This window comes from Mustela nivalis (assembly GCF_964662115.1).
Source record: "Mustela nivalis genome assembly, chromosome: 11".
Lineage (NCBI taxonomy): Eukaryota > Metazoa > Chordata > Mammalia > Carnivora > Mustelidae > Mustela > Mustela nivalis.
Genome location: NC_139030.1, coordinates 68,019,487 through 68,040,973, shown reverse-complemented (window position 1 = coordinate 68,040,973; position 21,487 = coordinate 68,019,487). Strand labels below are relative to the sequence as shown.

General features: G+C 51.8%; 1 protein-coding gene across 19 annotated transcripts in view; it reads left to right on the top strand.

The window, feature by feature from the left end:
• The window catches only part of FARP2 (FERM, ARH/RhoGEF and pleckstrin domain protein 2), a 112,673-nt gene that overhangs the window by 77,070 nt on the left and 14,116 nt on the right, over positions 1 to 21,487 (top strand). For 7 of the 19 annotated variants that reach the window (XM_082689645.1, XM_082689649.1, XM_082689646.1 and 4 more), the window contains exons 13-19: positions 642 to 894; positions 11,358 to 11,531; positions 11,648 to 11,826; positions 16,249 to 16,338; positions 16,719 to 16,852; positions 17,276 to 17,357; positions 19,943 to 20,180. In XM_082689645.1, the coding sequence (XP_082545771.1) occupies positions 642 to 894; positions 11,358 to 11,531; positions 11,648 to 11,826; positions 16,249 to 16,338; positions 16,719 to 16,852; positions 17,276 to 17,357; positions 19,943 to 20,180 (1,150 nt within the window). The remainder of the gene's footprint in view (positions 1 to 641; positions 895 to 11,357; positions 11,532 to 11,647; positions 11,827 to 16,248; positions 16,339 to 16,718; positions 16,853 to 17,275; positions 17,358 to 19,942; positions 20,181 to 21,487) is intronic. The other 12 variants (XM_082689639.1, XM_082689640.1, XM_082689651.1 and 9 more) reach the window with 3 other exon arrangements.

The following is a 21,487-nucleotide window of genomic DNA, read 5'->3' as shown; positions in this document are numbered from 1 at the left end:
GTCTTCGGAGGGCTGACTCTCCCCCGCCTGTGAGCCTCTTCTCACTCATGCTGGGGGCTGCGCCAGCCCTCCCTAAATAGCTCTGGCCGCTGGGCCACCGGCCTTCATTCCCATGGGAGCCCACCAACGTGCTTCTCTGCTCCCTGGCAGGGAGCCACCAGCGGTGAGTGCCCCGTGTGGCCGGATCTGGGTGTGTGTGTTGCCTGTGGGTGCTTTGCTTTAGGGTCCTGTTAGCTGAGTGGTAATGGCTCACGGCCTCTAGCTGTCGTTTGCCACCGGAAATAAGGAGTGCCCAACACGTGCTCATGCAGCTTCAGAGTGATACAGAACACCCCAGAGATACAGGTACACATGGCTAGGTTTTCATGATGGGAATTTCCTTCACTATAGACATTTAATCACAGAAGAGAAAAAAAACGAAATTATGAGGGATTTTAAACATGATTCTGGGTCCTTTTGAAAAACTGTGTTTACAAATCTTCAGTTCTAATGAGGAAAATATGGTCATTTGGCCTTCTTAGCAGAGGCTGAGGTAGAAAAGTGTGGACCTACTAGCCTGGGTCCAGCTAGCTCTGCAACTTTCAAATGGTAATGTGTAATTTTATGTGTTGCTCTTTTTTTTCTTCACTTGTGACCTCCAGAGCATCTCATTCACCGAGGGCTTGAGGACTTCCGCATCCCCATCTTCAACAAATGCCTCCTTCTATTCAGTTCCTACCTCCCCTCTGGCCCCTCGAGGCCCACCCGATTTCAAAGACAGCAGCAGCTCCCTTACAGAGCCCCAGGCTCCTGACGCCAAGAGGCCAGCTGCAGAGAGGAGCAGCGGAGCAGCAGCCGACGGCGACACCCGATGGGCCCAGTCCCCGGGGCCCCCTGCGCTGCAGCCTTGTCAAGGTGTCGGGTTGGGTCGTGTGGTCAGGAGTTGCAGCCCCAGCCCTCCCGTGGGGCAGAGTCATGACACCACCGTAGACTTAGCTGCAGGGGTTGCTGGCAGGGAGCGCAGAGCAGCTGGTAAAAGCGACCATGGGGGTGGCTGTGGCTCAGTTGTGGGCTCTGCCCCCACCCATGGGGAGCATCCTCATGGCCGGCAGGGCAGTGCAGGTGGGCCTGTGTTCACATTGACAAACGGCCGGCTGCAGGTATCTGAGGAGTTCATAGATGATGACCCAGCAGATATCTCGTTCTTTGCTGGAGGCTCAGAGGCCTTTTCCTTCCCTTACTGTGCACCAGCCCCGCAGGCCCCTTCCTGCGCTCACTCAGTCTCTGCCCCGTCCAGCCCAGACCGGTACCCCGCTGAGGCCACGCACAGGTGCCTCGAGCATGGTTTTGCATTTGAGGGAGAGGGTGGCTTTGGCGGTGATATGCACCCTTCAGACACCTGTGAGCTGTTTGAGGTAAAGGCACAAGCCAGCCTGATGCAGAGCCTGCTGAGTCCCTCAGAGACCAGCTCGCTGAGGAACAACCAGTCCGAGAACAGTTCCCTCAGCAACCTGCCACTTCATGGTGGCTTGTCTGCTTGCACCCCCAGCTCAGCCAATCAGTCCGAGGCCAGCTCCATGGCCAACTTCCCAGCCTGCTCGGTCCGCTCTGAGGCCAGCTCAGCCTTCCAGCTCTCGGACCTCATCGACCAGTTAGAGCAGCTCAGCTATCCCCCAACCACAGCTGAGGACTCCAGCAGCACAGACACGGACTCCTGGGGTGCTGAAGCAGGGACCCCCCTAGATGTGAGCCTTTTCTTCAGTAACCCTTTTGCACAGACAAGTGGAGAGAGAGTCATTTTCGATTTGCAGAGCATAAAGAATTTGAATCCAGGAGAGCGGATAGATAAAAACCCATCTTGACCAGCCCTGGGCTCCCTTACAGGATAACCCAGTGAGAGCTCAGATTTTTGCCTTTTAGATATAGGAAGGGATTCTGTGTTCATGGCTTGAAATTCTTCTTTTTCCTAATCCGCTGATTGATTATTCTGTTTTGAATGTCAAAGGATAAAACTGTGGCTTAGAATGGTGATAAAAGCCTTAAGATAGACAACTGTTTCAGGCTAGGGACTGATCAGTTAGTCTTCATAGCTCCGTTTTTCTGGCATATGCTTTGTTTGGTTCAACTAAAAACTGGTGCTATCCATGTCGAATGTTACCCAGTTCTGATTCCCATTGACCTTTCATGGAATATGTGTGTTATGCCTACTGCTGCTTTTTAAGATGAAGCACCCTGCTCATGCTTGACTAGGATGGGGTTTTGTTTGACTGGTCCAGCCGCCACATGGAGTCTTGAGTTCCCCTTGCAGAACCCAGATCCTGGGAGAGGCCGTGGAGACCACAGCTTGCTGCCTGCCAGGCTCTCCAGCAGCACGTGGCAAGGTCCCTGTCCCTGCCCAGGGTGTGCTTTACACCAGAGCTTTTATCCACTGACCTTAGGCCCAGAAGTAGCGCTCTGTTTGGGTAGTGGGCTTGGAGAAACTTTGATTTAAAATGCAATATAAGTTTGAACTGTTTTCTTCTGTCTAGCTTAGTAGGGATAGAAGATATCTGGTTTCAGAAAAAGCAGAACCTGACAGAGCTGTCTCCTTTGGACCCAGGAAGTGGGTTGTTCACTAAAAATCAGCAGCCTGGAGCTCTGCACATGTTGAGGGCTTATATGTTAACTCTTCCTGTAGGAATATCGTTTCCTTCAGGTCAGGTGGCATATGATACACTATCGCCAGCTATTTGTAACAGCCCTGTCATGGATGGTGTCTGTTTCCAAGGCCGTGGGAAAGGTCATAGGAGCAGACGGGCTGAGGTGGCCATGCCCACCAGGCAGGCACACCTGCCGAGGCTGGGACCCGTGCCACCGTGAAGTCAGGGCTGCTGCCCACGGCACAGACTGTATTTGTCTGTGGACATCAGAGGAGAAACCTGGATGGACACCGTTGACTTCGTCAAATAAGTCCGGAGATTGGGGTTTTTTTTTTTTAATTTATTTATGTAGCTTATTCCTTCTGGTCTCCACTAGTAGAGCAATGCCATGTAAAAGGCTCCGTTTCTTCCACTTCCCTTGGTGACTGCAGGCCTCCCCTCTGTGCTTGTGTGCAGGACTTGAAATTCTCTGCCTTGGGGGCATGTGAGCACACACCAAGTAGCCTGCTGTCTATTTCCGGTCACAGTCTTTCTTTTGTCATCTTTGTTGATTGAACACCAACAGAGGCCTTTTGCTAAGTGTATAGATTTTCCATGTTTGTAGCTGCCTTAAACCTATGCCACAGTCTCCTTACTGTGGTCTGCGGGACTCGCGCTCGGTGTGTGTCCCTCGCACCTGCCCTTGAGGCCTGCCCTCTGTGTAGCATGGAGGTGTTGCGTTGGCTGACAAGTTTCTGTGAGGAGATGCCATGACTTGGGTAGAAGGGCAGGAGGCGGGCCAGTTAGGAACCAGGAGGTGGAATAGCATGTTCTAGACACTTTGTTTCCCCCTGGTTGTCACTTAGAAAGCTAACCTTGGATCTGTGTGGGGAAGAGTTACTATGGAAAATGCTTTCCTAGACTCTCTCTTCTAATGAATGTGCCCAGTATTGCCTTCAGCCAACCTGCATTGTCCTGTTTTAAGTGTCTGGGCAGCAGGCCTCCCTGGGATGGGTCTGTTTAGCCCTGCTCCCCAGCACAGCCAGGGCTGCCGACGGCAGCGGGTGCCTCTTCACGCTCTTGTCCTGGAGATCCGCAGTCAGTGCTGCTCTCCAACACTCCGACAGCTTCTGACAGGCCTTCCTCTAAAGAAATGTTGTTTCTTCAGTGAAACTTCATTTTCTGGAGTTGATTTTTTTAGCTTTTTATTTAGAAAGTTTGCAAAATATGCAAAAGCAGAACAGGGAGCAAACACACCCCCGCCATTCCCCCATTCATTTTTCCCCAAAGTTGGACCTTGCACATGGCCTCTGTCCTTTTCCTTTTCCTCTGCATTTGGTGCTATAGGACTTCCATGTGGGTCCTGACATGTGACAGCTGCCCTCAAAACTGCGTGCACCTCTTGGAGCACAAGGACACCTCCTTGCATGGCACATAGACAGTCACAGGATCAGTGAGCCCTTGCTGTCCTCCAATACCAGGGACATACTTGAATGTGCCCCCTTGCCTAAAGTGCCTGTTAATACCCGGTTTGTTCAAACTGGACTTCAAACACAATCTGCTCACTGCACATGGCCATGACTGCTCTTCCCACCTCATCTTGTTAAGAAGACCCCCCCACTTCATACTAGTGACTTGTGGGAGAAGCCAGGCCTCTGGTCCTGGCTCATGTCCCTGCCTTTGCCGCCACCTGTCTGCCCTGCCTCTGTTTCCCTGGAGGTGGGACCCAGAGCTGTGCTGACCAGAGACTACACACCCACCCCAACACCCATCATCGCCCCACAGCCCCTGCGTGGCTGGGGCCTCAACACTGGTCAGCTGACAGGAGCCCAGCGCCCCAGACACTCCGTGGGCACTACCAGGACAAGTGCTAGGTTCACTTTTATTAGGAGACATTTGTACAAGCTCTTCTTTTCCATAGTGTTCTTAGTGTGTTTAAGTTCGCAGGTTTCCCTTTCTCGGGAAGCCGACTACTTGGAAACCAGGCGTGGCTCTCTTGGGAGGCGCCTGCGGAGCTCACCTCCCTCCCCTTAGCCTCTGGGTGGATTGTAACCCCCCACCCGAAGGAAATTCTTTAGAGACCCAGGGAAAGTGAGCCTGAAGGACATTTCCTTCCGCAAATAGCAGGCAGCAGAGGCAGCAACATTCTGTCGAATCTTAGTAAGAGACGGTTTACCATAAATACTAAAATATCCAAAAGAGTTCAGATTGAGGGTCAGCCCTTCCTAGAGCAGCACTGGGTCTTTCTTTCATTTGCTTACAGCTGTTCATCACAGTTGCCTTCTCCTCGGAAGCCTCATGTTGTGCAGTGCTGCAGTCTTGGGAGCGTGGTCCGTACTGCTGGGCTCAAGGAGGGATGGCTGAGTGAGGTTTGCACGGTGGAGGCTGGCGCGCTTACAGCAGGAGCCAGTTTGCTGAGAGTGTGTAGTTAAAAAGTGCCTGCAGAGTGCTGACAGTTTTTTCCTTGAATGTGCTGCTCTCCTCAGCCAGATGCAGTTCTTGCCTCTGACAGGAGGGCTGCCTGCCAGCCCCTTCGCAGCCAGGAGCCTCGGGACCATAGACAGTGCTGACTGTCCCCAGTGGGTCTGCCTTGCAGAGTACCCTTGCTCTGGGCAGACCAATTATTTTTTATTAGTTATCAAGTCTATTTTTGTACTTAAGTTTCCAAAGTTAAAGTATTTTATGTAAGCCAATATATGAGTATCTAATGTCTAGTAACAGTAAAGTTTCGGCTTAGTAAGTGTGACTGCACTCACATAGGTAATGGTGTGTACTGCATCGCTTCTTAAATCACAGGTATGGACACGTGCCTCTTCTGTGTTCCAGAGGAATTCTCTAGTATGAAGTTAGGTTAGGACTCTGGTTAGCACAGTGTCATCATGTGATCGACACACAACAGTACGTTGGTGTTGTGGGTACAAGAGCAACTGCACAATGCTGGTCATGAGCTCAGCTCCCCATGAGTGTGGCTGCCATCTGTCCCCACACAACCTCCTCACAATCCCAGTGACTGTATCCCCACGCTGCCCCTTTCATCCCTGTGACAATTAACACACATTTCTGAAAGAGTGCTAATAGTAAATGGATGGACAATAAAAACAAGACATCGAGCAGTCGAGGGGGAACCTCTAAATCGGTTGGCTAAACTGTTCCCCTTTCTTGTTCACAAAGTCTGCTTTGAATCGCGCCTAGTAGTCCTTTAGTTTTCGGGACAAACTCCCCCCCCCCACACTGGGCAGCCCTGCAAGAGTCGCCATGAGCAGCCCTCACATGATGGCTCTGAGCACGTGGGTCACATCCCTGTGTGCCATGTGTTTGTGTCACGGTCAAAGGTATGTTCACTCCCTCCTGGTTCATGGAACATCAACAAAGACACCCATTTCTAAAACAATTATGTCACAGACGAAATGTGAACATTCTTTCCGGTGCTTACAGTTGGGTTTGGTATTGTGTTGTGTTCAGAGCCGTGGGGTCACTGCCAGGTTTCTGCTTTGGCCCTTGTCCTGAAGTTACGGCAGGAGTGCAGGTGCCTGAGGTACCCCAGGGCACTCTCTTTTACCTGAAAGCATCCGCTCTCCCTCAGGAGCTGTGGAGCAAAGGAACTAGGACTTCCTTATGCACTTGACATACTCATTCTCTACAGAAAACAGTGATGTTGCCTGGTCTGTGGTACTTACAAGATTCATTTTCCACTGGAATTGCCATATAAATTTGCAGACATGTACTAATTTAGAATTTAATTGTTTATTCAATAAAATAAGGAAAGATTTACTATGAACTTTTACATGGACCTTTTAGCTTCCTTTCCCTCTTCTTGTTTTTAAAAGTTTTGATTTGCGTATATTAAAGGTTGTCTCACATATTAAATGAATCCCTGAAACCGCCACATATTGTTTTCACAACCTCTTTGCTGACGCCGCTTTCACTTTCATAGGCTTCTGAGCAACAAGTAGGCACCGTGACGCTCCACAGACAGTCTTACTTCAGGTAGGGATGCTGACGTCCCTGTGGAAGGCCAGCGGGGGAAGGTGCCGTGCATTCTCACAGTGTTCGCGCACTCTCGGCGCTGTCCCCTCAGGCCTGACAGGCATGGCCAGCGTGCAGATGCAGACTCGGGTGCCGTGTTCTGTTCCTCTGGCCTGACACCATGCCCTCGAGGTGGTGGCCCATGACGGCGTTGTTCGCGGTGTTGGGGACAAACACGGGGTCCTTAAGCTCATAAGGCGCACAGAACACTTGCTGTTGGCTTCTTAATTCTGAAGGTGAGAACACTCTTCCCCTTCTCCCCGCCCCCACCCCGTCAGCTAGAGTCTACCCTAGAAAATCTCTGACCCAAAGCATAGCATCTGCTCACATTCTGACCAGATCTTTACCCCAGTTCTGAACTCGAGTTTCCCGCTTGGACAATACAAGCTTTTGCTGCCTCCACACTTGCCCAGCCCCACTCAGGCCTTGAAGCATGGTGGATATGCCCTATTTTCTGGTCAGTGGCTGTAGCCAGCCTTGTGGGGACAGGCTCATGACCTCTCTGGGCGCTCCTGGCAACAGGTGCTGGTCTCCTCTGGGGGTTCACGGTGCCCAGCACCCAGGGCAGGACACACCTGGCAGTGTGTTCCTCCTGAAGCTTGGTGTCTTTGCCCTGCCGCACTCCAGAGCAGGGTGCTGTCAGCACAGACTCCCCAGAACCCTTCACGGGTGGTCACTTCCCCATTTGGGGGATATAGTGCATCACAGGCATGCCCATTCCCTCCCACAACATGGGCCCTGCTCCCTGCCCGGTCGTCCCACTCAGGGTAAACTGGTGACATTAATGGTTCCCCAAGGAGGTATTTTATTCACAAAACCAGATTTCGAGAAACTGCTCAAAAGCATTTCTTTTTTCCATCCCGTCTCTGGGTTGACTGTTACAAGGGTAAAAACTATATGGCACTTATTTTTTAATTACGTTAACCCAGGTTATGTTTCTTTCCTGTCGAGCATCACCTGCAGGCTCTTTGGTTTCTCGGGATAGTTCGTGTGGGGTACCTTGCCCTTGTTGCATAGGCAGTTCCAGAGACCTGTAGACAAGCTGTGTCCTCTGATAGAACCCACACGCAGGGGACTCCACACCTGCAGGTGCTGATCTGGACAGATGCCCCAAAGTGTGACTGTGTTGTTGTAGGCTAGAACACATATTTTCCTTAACAGGGAGTCTTGTTTATTCCTTAACTAGGAAAGACTGAAAGTGCTTCTTGGGCGCACCATGTGTATTGACATCACCCTCTGAACTTGGGGTCACCCCAGCCATACTCACACCCTAAGACCCATATGCCAGGCATCTGCTCACAACCTTGTGGGTGTGGCCATGGGTGAGCCCCCTAGCGCCATGGAAAGGGTACAGCACAGGTCAGACCCTGCTCTGCCATTTGTCAAGTGGCAGAGATGAGGCAGAGGAGGCCTGCAGTGACAGAGGAGCTAATATTTGTACTCCTGCACACCAGCCATTTTTCTTCCTCCCACTTATATTTTTGAGCCAGATTTTGGGTAAAAGGGACTTGCAACATCCTAGTCCAAAAGTGGAGCCAGAATTAGTTTTCTGCTAACTTGTTAAGCTCACATTTACTTGGATTCTTGGTACAGTTTAGTTTTTTCATCTTACAAAATTAACGACCCATTGTTCAAGCCAAAGAGGGAGTTTCTGGATCTTACTCCTACTGTCAACCTTCATACTTGACCCTAAATTTTCCAAACCAAAGCCAATTCTCCTTCCACCTCAGGCAGAATTTTCAAGATTGTTTATTACAGAGTTCTGAAAAAGAATTTAATGGTATGAAATGAAAATAAGCTTAACTTTTGCTCTAATTCTGATACTGATCTTTCACCACATAGGTGAATAAAGTGAAGGGGAACATAGAAGGATAATACTGTGCTTTTTAAAATGATGTTTCAAAAATTATAAAACAAATACTTAGAAATTTTTGAAAATAAAATCACCTGTCAGAGTTACTTACTGTTGACAGTTTTAAATGTATGTCCTTGAAGATGCTCAAACCTTCTAACTTGCCCCTTTGAGTACAGGACCTGTCTTGAACCACAGGTTGGATGGCGTGGTCCCCCTCCAGCAGGAATGTGGAGTTCAGTAGAATGTAACTACTGTCTATGTCTATCAGTTTCAAATAATTTGATGCTGGAAATTGAAGAATTTCCAAAAGTCCTAGAGCATGAGTAAAGGAATCAGTCATTCTTGATGCTGCAGTGGAACAGCAAAGCACCCCTTTGTGTCTAAGTGGATTCGATGGGAGACACTCTAGTAATTCAGAAAAGTATTCTTGCAATTTTTTGGTGGAGGACCTTGGACACAGGAGTCTGTTTTTACAAATGTTTAAGATTCTTTCCATGGCAGTTAAGGCTAAATGTACTCTGTGGTATCTAAAACGACATTCAGCATTAAAAAAAAAAAAAAAAACCCTAAGACCCGCATTCTGCTGTGCACTGTCAGTGTTGATGAGGTTCCCTGCGGCAGGGAGTTTCTAACAGTAGTGCCTTTGCACACCCACCAGCACACGGTGCAGAGCCGCCGGCCTCAAGCACCTTGGCTTCTGCCTCTCCTGGTGTGCACCCTGCAGAGCTATGCCCTGTGCCTGTGTTCTCCGGGTGGAGCATGTGCATAGGGAACTTCACACACAGTGTTAAGGCTGACCCACACAGGATCGGGCCTGGAGCCATGGGTGCACCCTCCAAACAGCCTTGAGTGCAGATGGGCTGCATGCCTGTGCCACTGGCTTGAAAGCTCATCTCCCCACACTTTTATTTTGTCTGGTAGGATCTGGGTTGACGTAATGTGAAGTAGACATGATTTATAATGTTTTGCTGTAGTTGACAGATTTAATAAAAACAAATGTTTAATGGCAGTTTGTGGTACTTTTCAATCTGTTTACTAAATTATGAGTCGATGTCTGCAGTGATCATATCAAAGATAACTTTGAACCTCCCTAGAAGCACAATAGTTTTTTCCAAATGAGCAGTCTCCTGCAGGGGCAGCTCCTTTCACAAGTTCATCACCAAGGGGCCATTTATCGGAAGTTGCATTCTCTAATTCAATGGCCCGATGAGTGCACCCTGACCCTGCCCTGTTTGCCGGGCCCCACAGCCCCCAGAGCCCATTCCCGACACTTTCATGGGGACCTCCTCCTCGAGCTCCACTGTCTATTCTTTAAATATGAAGTCAAGTCTGTAGCTACTTTTTGGGAAACTGTCCACTATTAACTTGCAGTAGGACTGCCCGTCTTCAAGGGGGATGCTATGTGAGGCACTGGGGGACAGAGTGGAGCACTGAGCTTAGCCTAATTTCGTAACCAGTAAGTGTGAGACACGGGCTTTCACACTTTGGTACAATTGAAAAATAAGATCTGTTGGTAGTAGCTTCTGGACTTTTTTCTGAATTCTCCATGTGTAAAAGTATCTCATTACACAATTCTGGGCCTATTCGGGACCAAAAGGGTTTTGGATTATGAAACATAAGTAGCTCATCTTTGGAAACCCCCCCTTTCCCCACACAGGGGGTCCTCCACACTGAAGGGACCAGCAAAGCCCTTGGCTTCCGCACTCCGTGTGGGCTGGGGAAACAAAGGAATTCCATGTGATTTTAGGTTGCTTAGCATATCTTAACCTGTGTAATAAAAGCAACTTATAATAAACTCGTTAATAATTTCATACTCAACATTGTCCAGGTTTGCACTATCAGTGATTGTGTAGTGGTGAGAAATCCCACAGGAAAATTCTGTCATCATCGCATTTTTAGTTCACCCCCAGATCCCCTGGGCAGGACCCCTGACAGCTCACTGCAGCCTTCCAGAGCTCCGTATTTGTCAATGTGAAAACAAGGACCCTCCCTGCAGCCCGCTGGCCAGGCTGCGGGGTGGCTGGCATGGAGGCCTGTGCCCGCCCACGGAGCTGGCGCTCGGCCCAGCAGTGTCCTCCAAGGAGCCCCTATGCGCTAACCTGCCTGCCTGCCCATGTACAGGTTTTAGGCCAAAGAAGCCAAGTTTGGGTTTTATAAACTGTCTGTAGGTGACTTGAGTTTGAAGTGTGACTAGGGTATAAGAGTGTTGTGCTCTGAAGCCAGCGGTGGGGGTAGGGGGGAGGCTCCGGGAGTCCTGGGCCAGTTACGACTGTGTTCGTGCACTCAGTGGCAGGCAGAAATCTCAGGAGCTGCAGTGTTGGAATGGCTGTACAATTATAAGCCTAAGGTCAATTTCTGTTACAAATAGCTTCTAAGTTGGTTAATTTCATATATAAAACTCTGCTCTAAAGATATATTTAAGACTTGGCATTGAACACTTACTGATGTCCCGTAGAAAACATTAGACATAACCTTTTGAGACATAATTCTTGATAAGAGACTCCTTTAGTATAAAATGTGTGGTGGAGTCTGCCTCATCAGCAGCCGCTTAGAACTAGGCCAGAATTTTGGCTGCTTCTTAGTCAAAAGCAAACTTTGTTTTAATAAGAAAGTACTGGTTTTGTGGTATGATTCAAGAAAACCAATACGAAATCCTTGTTTGTTAAAAATCCAAAGTAGAAAAATGTATGAGAAATTTCCATTGATGCAGTTTTTTCGTAACAAGTGTGTCCTTCAATGACAGACGTGTTCACCCAGCTGTAACCCAGCCCTCATGTGCAGCCTCCACAGTCTGCCTTTCGTTTAGCATGCATGAAAGGTGCCCCTCTCAGATGGCACCTTCTGCTCAGAACTCTTTGTGCGGCTTATTTTTATCACAGCTGCATCTTGTGTAAAGCAGAGGAGAACCCCTAGACATGCTGAGCCCTGGGTGTCCGAACCACCAGTGGTTGGTCTCTGGAACTGGATTGGCCAGCCGCCAACCTGCTTGCATCTCACTGTGTCACAGCGACAACTGTATGTGACCGAGGCTTCGTTTACACACCTCCCAGAAGGTGGCTGGTGGTAGCATTAAGCTAATGTGGGCTAAAGCATGCTGACAACTGCTGTCTGGCCAGCGTGGCAGCCCTTTCTCATTTCTTGCTCCATCCCCTGCCCCGTTCAATTCCAGGCCTTTCCATGGAGAGTCCTCAGCCTTCTCCCACCACTCAGAAGAGCCCACTGAGCCTGAGCCCTGCGTCTCAGGTGACCCTGGGCCCAGCTGGGCAAAGCTTGTCCCCCCTCCTGAGCCCTGTCCTTAGCCACGTTGGCGGAGCCAGGACGGACAACGAGGAACAGCCGAAACACAAGGTGGGCACTTCCCTAGCAGACAACTTGCTGCTGGTGGGCCTGGTTTGCAGGGAAGCTGGAGCGGGCAGGGCAGGCTCTGCGCGGGGGGTGCTGGCTCCCCCAGTGAAATCTATCCTGCAAGCCACATGTCAACTGGGATATCTCAGCTACCTTTGCACAAAAGCAGGCTCCCTTATTCATTTAACAGCACTTCCTGGCACCTGTGGGTTTCGGGTGGGGGTGAAAGGGAATGGTTAGACCTTGGGGAGCCCTCAGCCTCCTGCCTTCCCTCCCTTGTTAGGCACTTTCTTGAATAATTGTGTATTTGGGAGGAGAAGGCTTGGGTACTAAGGTAGGGTGACCAGGGACCCCATTTTGTTGGGATCATGGGTGAGTGGGTTCTGAAAGGGTGTGGGTTGGGGGTGGGGTCCGCACTGGAGATTGAAGTAGCTGGGGAGGAGGGATGTGTGAGGTGTGTGTTTATAATAGGAAGTTGAGGCGGTGCCCACAGGTTTCTCTCTGTTTTCGGGGATAGGAGTGAGGGCACACACTCAGAGGCTGGCAGGTGGGAGCACCCAAGCTTGAAGACGAGGTGATGGCCAGAGACAGTGATACCCATCGTGTGACCATTCCCAGTCTCCTGGCCTGTGCCCCACACCTGAGTGGTGGCGAAACAGACAAGGCAGCCTGGGCATGCAGCTCTGTGGGAGGGACAAGAAAGGACAAAGAGGCTGGGTATTTGGAGGCTTGGGAAAGAGAATGGTTAAAATAATGGACTATGGACTGTAACCCAGGGGATATCTGTCCCCCTGAATGTGGGGAGCAAGATGGCCACAGGTGGGTGGGACCCTGCCTCACAGCGCCTGTCATGTGGGAGAGCTGACATCTAAGAATGCCTTGTCATGCCATGGGTTCCATCCTGAAGTGTCCAGAGAGCGAGTCGAGCCCAGGGCCACTGTGCGTGGGACACATGAGCTTCCGAGAGGTGGAGTAGACCAGTGAGAGGACTGGTGAGCCCTCTGAGCACACACTCCTCCCTGGGCCCCACTTCCAAGAGAGCAGACCCTTGAGTCAGAAGGCATGCTGGCATGTGAGGTGGCCCAGCGAGAGTGGGAGTCCCTGAACCCCAGCTCCATGTGCAGGACCTGCAGGCCCACCCCTCAGGCCTCCATCCTCCTCCAGCTGGTGGGCAGACATGGTCCCTTGGACACTCTCTTTGGTGGCAAGATGATTGGGTTGAGGATGTTTTTATTTATTTACTTTGAAACCCTATGTCCATCCGTTTAGCTCACTGTTGCTTTAGTACAGAAACAGAATGGCTAGAAAGCTGTGTAAAAAAAAAACGAAATGTTAACTTATACCTTTCTGTACTACAAAAAATAGTCCTTTAGATGGTTCTGTAGGGCAATGACTGTAACACCAGAGAGTCACCACCTGGGTCATGGTAGGTGGCCATGGCATTCACATCCAGACCAGGCCTCGGAGCAGGAGGCTGGGGGGCTGCACCTGCACACTGGGACCCCAGGATCTGCCCCCCACTGAGAGCTGCCCCTGCCTCCTCTCCTTGCCAACAGTGCTGCCTCAAGGTTGCCAGCCCCGCATGCCACCCACCTGCTGGGGGCTGCACAGCCAAGGGGCAATGGGTGCCAGTGGACTCCCAGATGATGGCCGGGGCAGCCCCCCAAGCGAGTGCTGAGAGCTGCAGGCTTCATGTTCCTGCTAGAAGCCAGGCCGCTCAGGGAACTTGGCCCTGTGGGCCTTCCTTGCATCTAGCTGCTCAGCTCTGTGCCGATCCCTGGGCGGGAGTGCCTGTGCCCGCTGGCCTCCTGGCGTCCTCTGCACCAGCGTGTCCCACGTCCCCCTCTTTCCGCTAGGACTCTGTGAGGACCAACCATGGCTGGCAGGTATGGAGGCTGAGGTGCTGCATGGGTCTCAGCTGCTGGCCACGGTGCCACCAGCTCAAGGGAACTCGCTTCGCTCCCTGGCCGACCGGCTGGGTGGCTCCCAGGGAGCAGCTCCCCTGAGAGGTGCCCTAAGAGGTTGTCTTTGCCCTGGATACACAGGTCATCCATGAGCACACCTGACCACTACACTCCTGGTGTCCCCTGTCACTAACTGAGGGTCTCTGGGACATGGTTGTGAGCTCCTCAGTGACACTGCCGTGGCTGTGTTTCTGAGCATTTCTCTCGGGGCACCTCACCCCCCACAGGAGATGAGTGGGTCTAGAACCTCAGGGTGACCCTGTTTCTGCAGGATACACTCAGGGCTGAGGTGCCAGGAAGCCAGGAAGCTGGCTTGCTGACCATGCATGCGTACACGTGGACGTGCAGTATTATGGGGGCCTCGAGCCTCCTGACCATGAACGTGAGCCTCTTGGGGCTGGCTCTGACCCCAGAGAGCTTGCTGGGCACACCAAACTCCAGAGGAGATGTGACTTTTGTAAAGTGAATTGGGATTTGAAAAAGTCATGTTTTAATAGAACAAAGCCTAAAAAGAAAGAACTGGAAAGCATGAGGATTGTCACTCTGTGGGGAGAGGGACGGAGCTCCAGGAACCAGGGGTGGGTGCTCCAAGATGCTAGCAGGACCCCAGCATCATGAGAACACAGAGTAGGCTCACCTGGCCACTGGGACAGAGCGGCTGTTGATTATTGGGGAAGAGTGGGTTATGTGGAATATTCCTGGTATGGGGGAGGGGACACAGCCATAGCTGTGGTCTCCAAGGCACACAGGAGGAATGCGCCTGTGTCACCACTGTAAGAACACTGCAGCCTCTGGTAAACTTCACCTGGGGGCTGGGGGCACAGGGAAGATGTGGCCCCCCAAATATCAGCCTCCTGCCCAGCCTCCCTTGTCAACTTCCAGCTGACATCTAAAGTCCATCCCAGACTCATGCAAACCTGACCCCTTGACCTTCCTCCCCAAACCTGCTACCTTAGGGATAGCAGCTTTTTCCCTTGGTTTGGGCCTAAAAACAGTCCACCCTTGCCTTCTCTGTCCCTCAGACCTCTACCCACACCAGAATTGACCTTGAGATAGTGTCTGGGTCCCTGCCTGGCTGTGGAGCCCAGATGGTGCAGAGGCCTTCTGCTGAACCCCAGCCTCCCGTGCTGCTGTTCGTGTGGCAGCCAGCCTTGTCCTGGGGACCCAGCGCACCCACTGTGCTCTGAGAGACCCTGGAGGACCCCCCTGCCTTCCCCACCAGTAACCAGCTCACTTATCTCTTGTGCCTGCCCTCATCCTTGACCTCCAGTCTGTTTCCCACTCCAGGCTGCCCCATCTCCTCTGCTAGGGGCTGTGGCTACCCTGCACCACTGGGCCTCCAGCCCAACCCCTTCTTCTTTTACTTCCTTAACTGTCAGCTCCAGGGCAGAGACCTCTCTTCCTGGGCACGTCTTGGGAGCCGATTTGGGACTGGCCCGTGCTCTGTGGATGTGTGGATGGTGACCTCAGGGACAGTCAACCCTAAGGTCCTCTGCCTGGTGGAGGAGCTACAGGGGAGCATGCTAGGGATGGAACAGAACCACCCCTCCACTAGGTGGGAAAGGACAGAAGAGGGGCCTTTGAGCTGGACTTTGACAAAGGCAACTCCCTGAGGTGTTCAGGTTGTGGAGGGGCCCTGTGGGGCCAAGACACAGGCCTTCCCAGGTGCAGCATGATGCCTGTCCACTGCTGGCATGCCAAGAGCTGTGGGGCTGGTAGGGCCTAGGTTCCTGCTCCTGACTTGGCTGCCAGCATCTGAACATCAGGCAGAGGCCCTGATGGAGAGTTGAGAATTCCTAGGGATGGCACACCAAGTGTGCTAGCTGGCCCAGTGCTCTAATGTGAGGCACAATTAGGACTATGTGTGCAGTTTTAATGACGTTTGGAAGTTAGACTTAATCTTTTAGAGTCACATATATGCATATATACACATGCTTGTGTCTACACCAGCTACACCCCTGGTAGTGATACCAGAACAATAATTTGATCACAAAGCCAGTAATAAGCTTCAATAATAGATATTGATATTTGAACAGTGATTTTTTTTTTTCCCCTCAGAAAAATCACCATAGGGGCGCCTGGGCAGCTCACATGGTTAAGGTCTGCCTTCAGCTCAGGTCGAAATCTCAGAGTCCTGGAATCAAGCCCCGTGTCGGACTCCCTGCTCAGCGGGAAGTCTCCTTCTCCCTCTGCCTCCCCCGCCCCGGCCCCACCCCTTGTGTGTGCACAGCCTCTCTCAGAATGAATAAATAAAATCTTTTTTTAAAAAAAGGGAACAACATAAAAATGAGAAAAACATGTGAGGGAGATCCAACTGTGTTTGTATTTTTACTCAGAAGGAAATCCGGTCAAGAATTATAGATGAAAAGCGTGTGATAGTGTGAACTGGAGCAGAAGGAAGCCGTGAACCTCAGTGAAGTGGCTGACAGACATGTGCTTACTTGCTCTGTGCTTCTTGCAGAGCATGGCAGCAGATGAGGCCTATTTCATAGCCAAGGAGATTCTCGCTACAGAACGAACATACCTGAAGGATTTAGAAGTTCTCACTGTGGTATGAAACCCAAGATCCTTTATTACTTTGTCTTCATTAATACCTCCTAAATCTAACCAGAGCTGGACGATCCCTCCTGAGAAGGAGCTCTTGGCCTTCATGAGATGTACATGTTTACGTTCTGTTAAATATATTTGCCTTAAAGCATACTGAAGGTCAGAATATTGCGTCCAATGTTTTTATAAAACTAGGAGTATCTGTTTGAAGCTTTTCACCCAGAATTGTTTTCTTATAATGTGAAAATGGGTGGTCAGCTGAGAGGATAAGCTGTAGCACTGATTGGGCTGTCCCAGTGGGGACTCTTGGGTCAGTGCTGGGTGCCCCTGTGGCTTTGGACCCTCCGGGGCAAGGTCCCTCGGTCACCCTGACTCTTCCTGCAGTGGTTCCGCAGTGCTGTGGTCAAGGAGGATGCCATGCCCGCAGACCTGATGACCCTGCTCTTCTCCAACATAGACCCCATCTATGAGTTCCACAGAGGCTTCCTGCGTGAGGTGGAGCAGAGGCTGGCACTCTGGTAACACTCTTCACACACGGGCGGCCCCTGCACTGGACCCCCACGTGGGACAGCTCCACCCTGTCCCTGTTCTCAGGAACTTCCCAGCTTCAAAAACTAATTCACAAGAACCATTGTTTCATTGAAGTATATTTTTTAAACTTGGGGGAGGGATAAACTTATAACAGCCACTTTTATTCATCCTATTCCAGAAAGGAGAATGAAAGATGTAAGTTAAAAGTAGATGATTCCTTTATTTGCCGATTACTATCTTTTAGAGAATGATCAAATGTTAACTGTTTCTGTCAAATATGGGCCTTCTACCTCAAGCATCTCACTGCCATTCTGCCTCTAACTAGAACAGCCTGTCACACAAGCATCCACCAGAGTAGAGCGCACAAGCTTTAACAACATTTTGACCATACTTGTTCGTTTCTACTCCAGGGAAGGGTCTTCTGACACCCATGTCCCAGGCGGTCATCAACGAATCGGGGACATCCTGCTCAGGAACATGCATCAGTTAAAGGTAGTGCGGGTTGCTATGATGACTCTACCCCTAGCAACTGACAGTGCAACCTCAGCATTGTCCCCAGGACAGCGACACCCACAGGACAGCATCCTCCTCAGGGCAGCATTCCTCCCCAGGACAGCTTTCCCCTCAGGACAGCATTGCCTTTAGGACAGTTTTCCCCTCAGAGAAGTTTTCTCCTCACAACAGCATCCCCTCCAGGACAGCGTTCCCTCCAGGACAACATGCCCCTCAGAATAATTTTCTCCTCAGGACCACATTCCCTTCAGGACAGCATTTCCTTCAGGACCGCTTCTCCCTCAGGAAGCTAGGATAGCAGGATAGCTCTCCCTCAGGACATTATTCCACTCCCTTCAGGACTGCATTCCCCTCAGAGGAGTTTTCTCCCTAGGACACCATTTCCCTCAGGACAGAATTCCTCTCAGAACAGAGTTCCCTCCAGGACAGCATTCCCCTCAGAGCAGTTTTCTCCTCAGGGTAGCATCCTTCTCAGAGCAGCTTTCTCCTCAGGACAGCGTTCCTTCAGGACAGCATCCCCCTCAACACAGCTCCCCTTAGGACAACATTCCCTTCAGGACAGTGTTCCCCTCAAAGCTGTTTTTTCCTCAGGACAGCATTTCCCTCAGAGCAGTTTTCTCCCCAGTATAGCATCCCCTCTGGGTCAGCATTCCCTTTAGAGCAGTTTTCTTCTCAGTACAAGGTCCCCTTCAGCAGTTTTACCATCAGAGCAGTTTTCTTCTAAGGACAGGTTCCCTGTCCCAACAGTGTTTCCCCAAAGACAGCATTCCACTCATGACAGTATTCTTCCAAGAACAACATTCCCCTCAGAACAGTGTTCCCCTCAGCACAGTGTCCCCCTCAGGACAGCATTCCCCTCAGCACAGAGTTCCCTGCAGAACATTCCCTTCAGAGCAGTTTTTCCTCAGGACAGCATCCCCATCAGTACAACATTCCTCTTGGGACCGCATTCCCTTCAGGACAGCGTTCCCCTCAGAGCAGTTTTCGCCCCAGGACTGCGCCCCCTTCAGGACAGCATTCCCTTCAGCTTAGCATTCCCCTCAGGTTTCTGTTCCTCTCAGGATACCCTTTTTCTCAGGACTGCATTCCCATTAAGACTGCAAACCGTCAGGACAGAGCTCCCTCAGTGGGGCCTCCCTCACAGGACAGCAAGAGAAGGTGTAGGTGCTATGGGCTGATGCTCTTGATGCCGGTGGATCCTTCAGGACAGCATCCCCCTCAGCACAGCGTCCCCTCAGGACTACATTCCCTTCAGGACAGTGTTCCCCTCAAAGCGGTTTTTTCCTGCTTTGTCCCACTGCACCTACTTCACCCACGAGCTGGAAGTCCTCACAGTGACACCCGCGAGGGTGCAGTGGGACATCAGCCCCCCACTGACCAGTCCGTGTGCAGCTGCTGCCTCCTTTGCTGAGCTCAGCAGCCTGCAGTGGGATGTGCAGATCCTGTCTAGGCCAGCGTTGGGAGTTGTGTCCATACACCTGCTGGCTCATAATGCAGGGTATTTCCTCAGAGGTGATAGTACTCCCTCAGGTAAAGTGCCAAAGAAAGTACAAAGAGAATGACTCAAGGTCAGCAACATGGCAGAAGCAAGATGTCCTCTCATCAGGACCAGTTGTCACAGGCGTTGAAAACAAAGGGGCCAGCTGTGGTTTCACTGTTCAGGGGTCTTCCTCTGGCTAAACAGACCTGGGACAGGCCTGCCCCACTGGGTGTCCATCCTGGGGCGGCCTCGAGGCATCCTGCCCAGAGACTCCATCCCACTTGCATGTCTCTGGGCCCCCAGGCCCTCATGTCCACTTACCAGGCTGCCTGCCACCTCCCGCTGAGGCCTGTGGCCCCTTCTGCCTGATGCAGCCAGACTCCCGACTTACACATAGGCTCTGTTCCAGTCCTAGAGACCAAGGGACCCACAGGGTCACTCAGCTGTGTCTTCAGGTAGCCCTGCCCAGAGCCGCCTTTCTTACCCGGAGCCTTGTTTTGGTTTTCTCAGCCAGGCGGTAAGTTAGTCATTCCCATCTATCCCAAAATATCAAACTACACACCATCTTCCTGAGGCTATCACATCACCGACATTACGTTTAGTAATATTAGGAAAACAAATTGATGTCCTGTTAAAACCTTCCAAGAGGTAAGGAGGGACTGGTTGGGTTTAATATCTAAGACTCAGAATCCATACACGTGTGTTCTTGGACTTGGGCTGTGAAGACGTTAGCAGTGATGATTCCCTCTCGGGTGATGGGGGTGAACCTCCACCCTGCTGCCTGCAGCTTGCAGCCTCTGGGAGGGCAGAGCCAGGGTAAGAGGTTTCCTCCCTCTGCCGAGCACCGCTCACCGGTTCCTTTGAGGCAGGTTCCAGCCTCAGCCCTTCATCCGTCCTGGCAGGGAGCTGAAGCCCTGTGTCCCCAGCCTATGGAGCAGTCCCTGGCTACAAGTGAGCCCTTCTTCCCTGTTCTGCCCACAGGGACTTCCAGCTCATGGTTGACACCCGCACTGGGCAGGCCATCTGGTGGCCCTCCTTGTCTATGGCTCCTATCCTAATTGGCCCCCCTCTTGTGCCTCCACAGGGCTTCACCAGCTGCTTCCAAAGGCATGATGAAGTCCTGACAGAACTGGAAAAGGCCACCAAACGCTTGAAGAAGCTCGAGGCAGTGTATAGAGAGTTCGAGCTCCAGAAGGTCTGCTACCTGCCCCTCAACGCCTTCCTGCTGAAGCCCATCCAGCGCCTGCTGCACTACCGCCTGCTGCTGGGCCGCCTGTGCACGCACTACGGGCCGGCCCATCCCGACCACGCTGACTGCCACGGTGAGCGGGGCACCCGGCCACGCAGACAGGAGCCGCTGGCTTCGGGGCTGGGGCCTCTGCCCGTGGGGAGGACAGGGTGTGCAGCATCAGCCTGGCTGGGCCTGGGGTGCTCAGTGCTGGTCTCTGCTACTGGCTGTGCTCCAGCAGGTTGTTGGGGGCAGCTGCGGGGGGCAGCCTGTTTGGGCTGCACATCTGTGGTGTAGGGAGGGACTCCTGTCACCTTGGAAGGTCAACTCTTGCTCTGAGGGGCCCCCCAACCCGGCATAGTGGGGGTGCAGGGCCACTCTCAGAGTGACCTGCTGCCAGGAATGTTTCTGTCCTCCAAGCCTTGGCTCTAGAGTGACCATTTGGGTCAGGATGGCCTGTTAGAAGTTTCTGATCTAGATGGACTTGGTCATTTTTTTTTTGTTAAAGAGACAGAGGAACATAAACCCTGAGCTCTGAATTCTATAGATGTTCTAGTTGAGTTCATCTGGTGCTGCAGGTTTTTACGAGTAAGTGTACGGCTGTCACGGGAAGATGAGCAATGACTCAGCTTCTCCTTCTCACTGGTCTCCCCTGGTCCTAAAGGGGTGTAGATAAGATGCTTTCCGATGGGTTGTAAGACATCTTCCTTTCTCATCATCCTGAAAGCAGGTGTTTTCTCTCTGCTAAGGGGAAGGACAAAAATGGTTAGAAATGCTTCCAGGCCTTTTGAGGGAAACTTGAAGTACAGTGCCTGTCTGAAGCCCTACCGCTGTGTGCTGGGCGCTGGGGGCGGTCGGGGGGGCCAGGGTTGGGGGGGGGCTGGAGGCCAGAGTGAGGGAGAAGGCCCAGCCCTCTTGACCCCAGGGGGCTCCTCCTGGGCGGGACCTGGCCAACGCAGAACCCCAGTGAGGCCGCATTTCCAAACGTGCTGCGGAAACAGTGAGCATGCCCGAGCGTTGCTAAGCCAGCCACCTAGGTGGATTTGCTACAGGGCCTATCAAGGCTGTCCACAGAGCCCCAGGGGAGCCACCAGTGAGAGACATGCTCAGTGGGGCCCTGTCCTACCTGCTCTTCCACGCACAGGCCTCAGGGGAAGCTCAAGCTGGAACCTGTTGGACAAAAGTGTCTCCCTTAGGTCCGGGGATAGCCGAGGTGGCCATGCATTGTCGTTTTGTCTTTCGGTCAGTGTGTCCCGAGGGTGGTGCCTGGCAGGGGCCTGGCGCCAAGTGTGTTGACAATCTGCCAACCGCACGGTGGTTCTGTGGAGACCCAGGCATGGGGGTGCCAAGGGGCCTCAGTCAACCCCAGGTCGGAACTGCATCCCTGGCTTCCAACAGCTT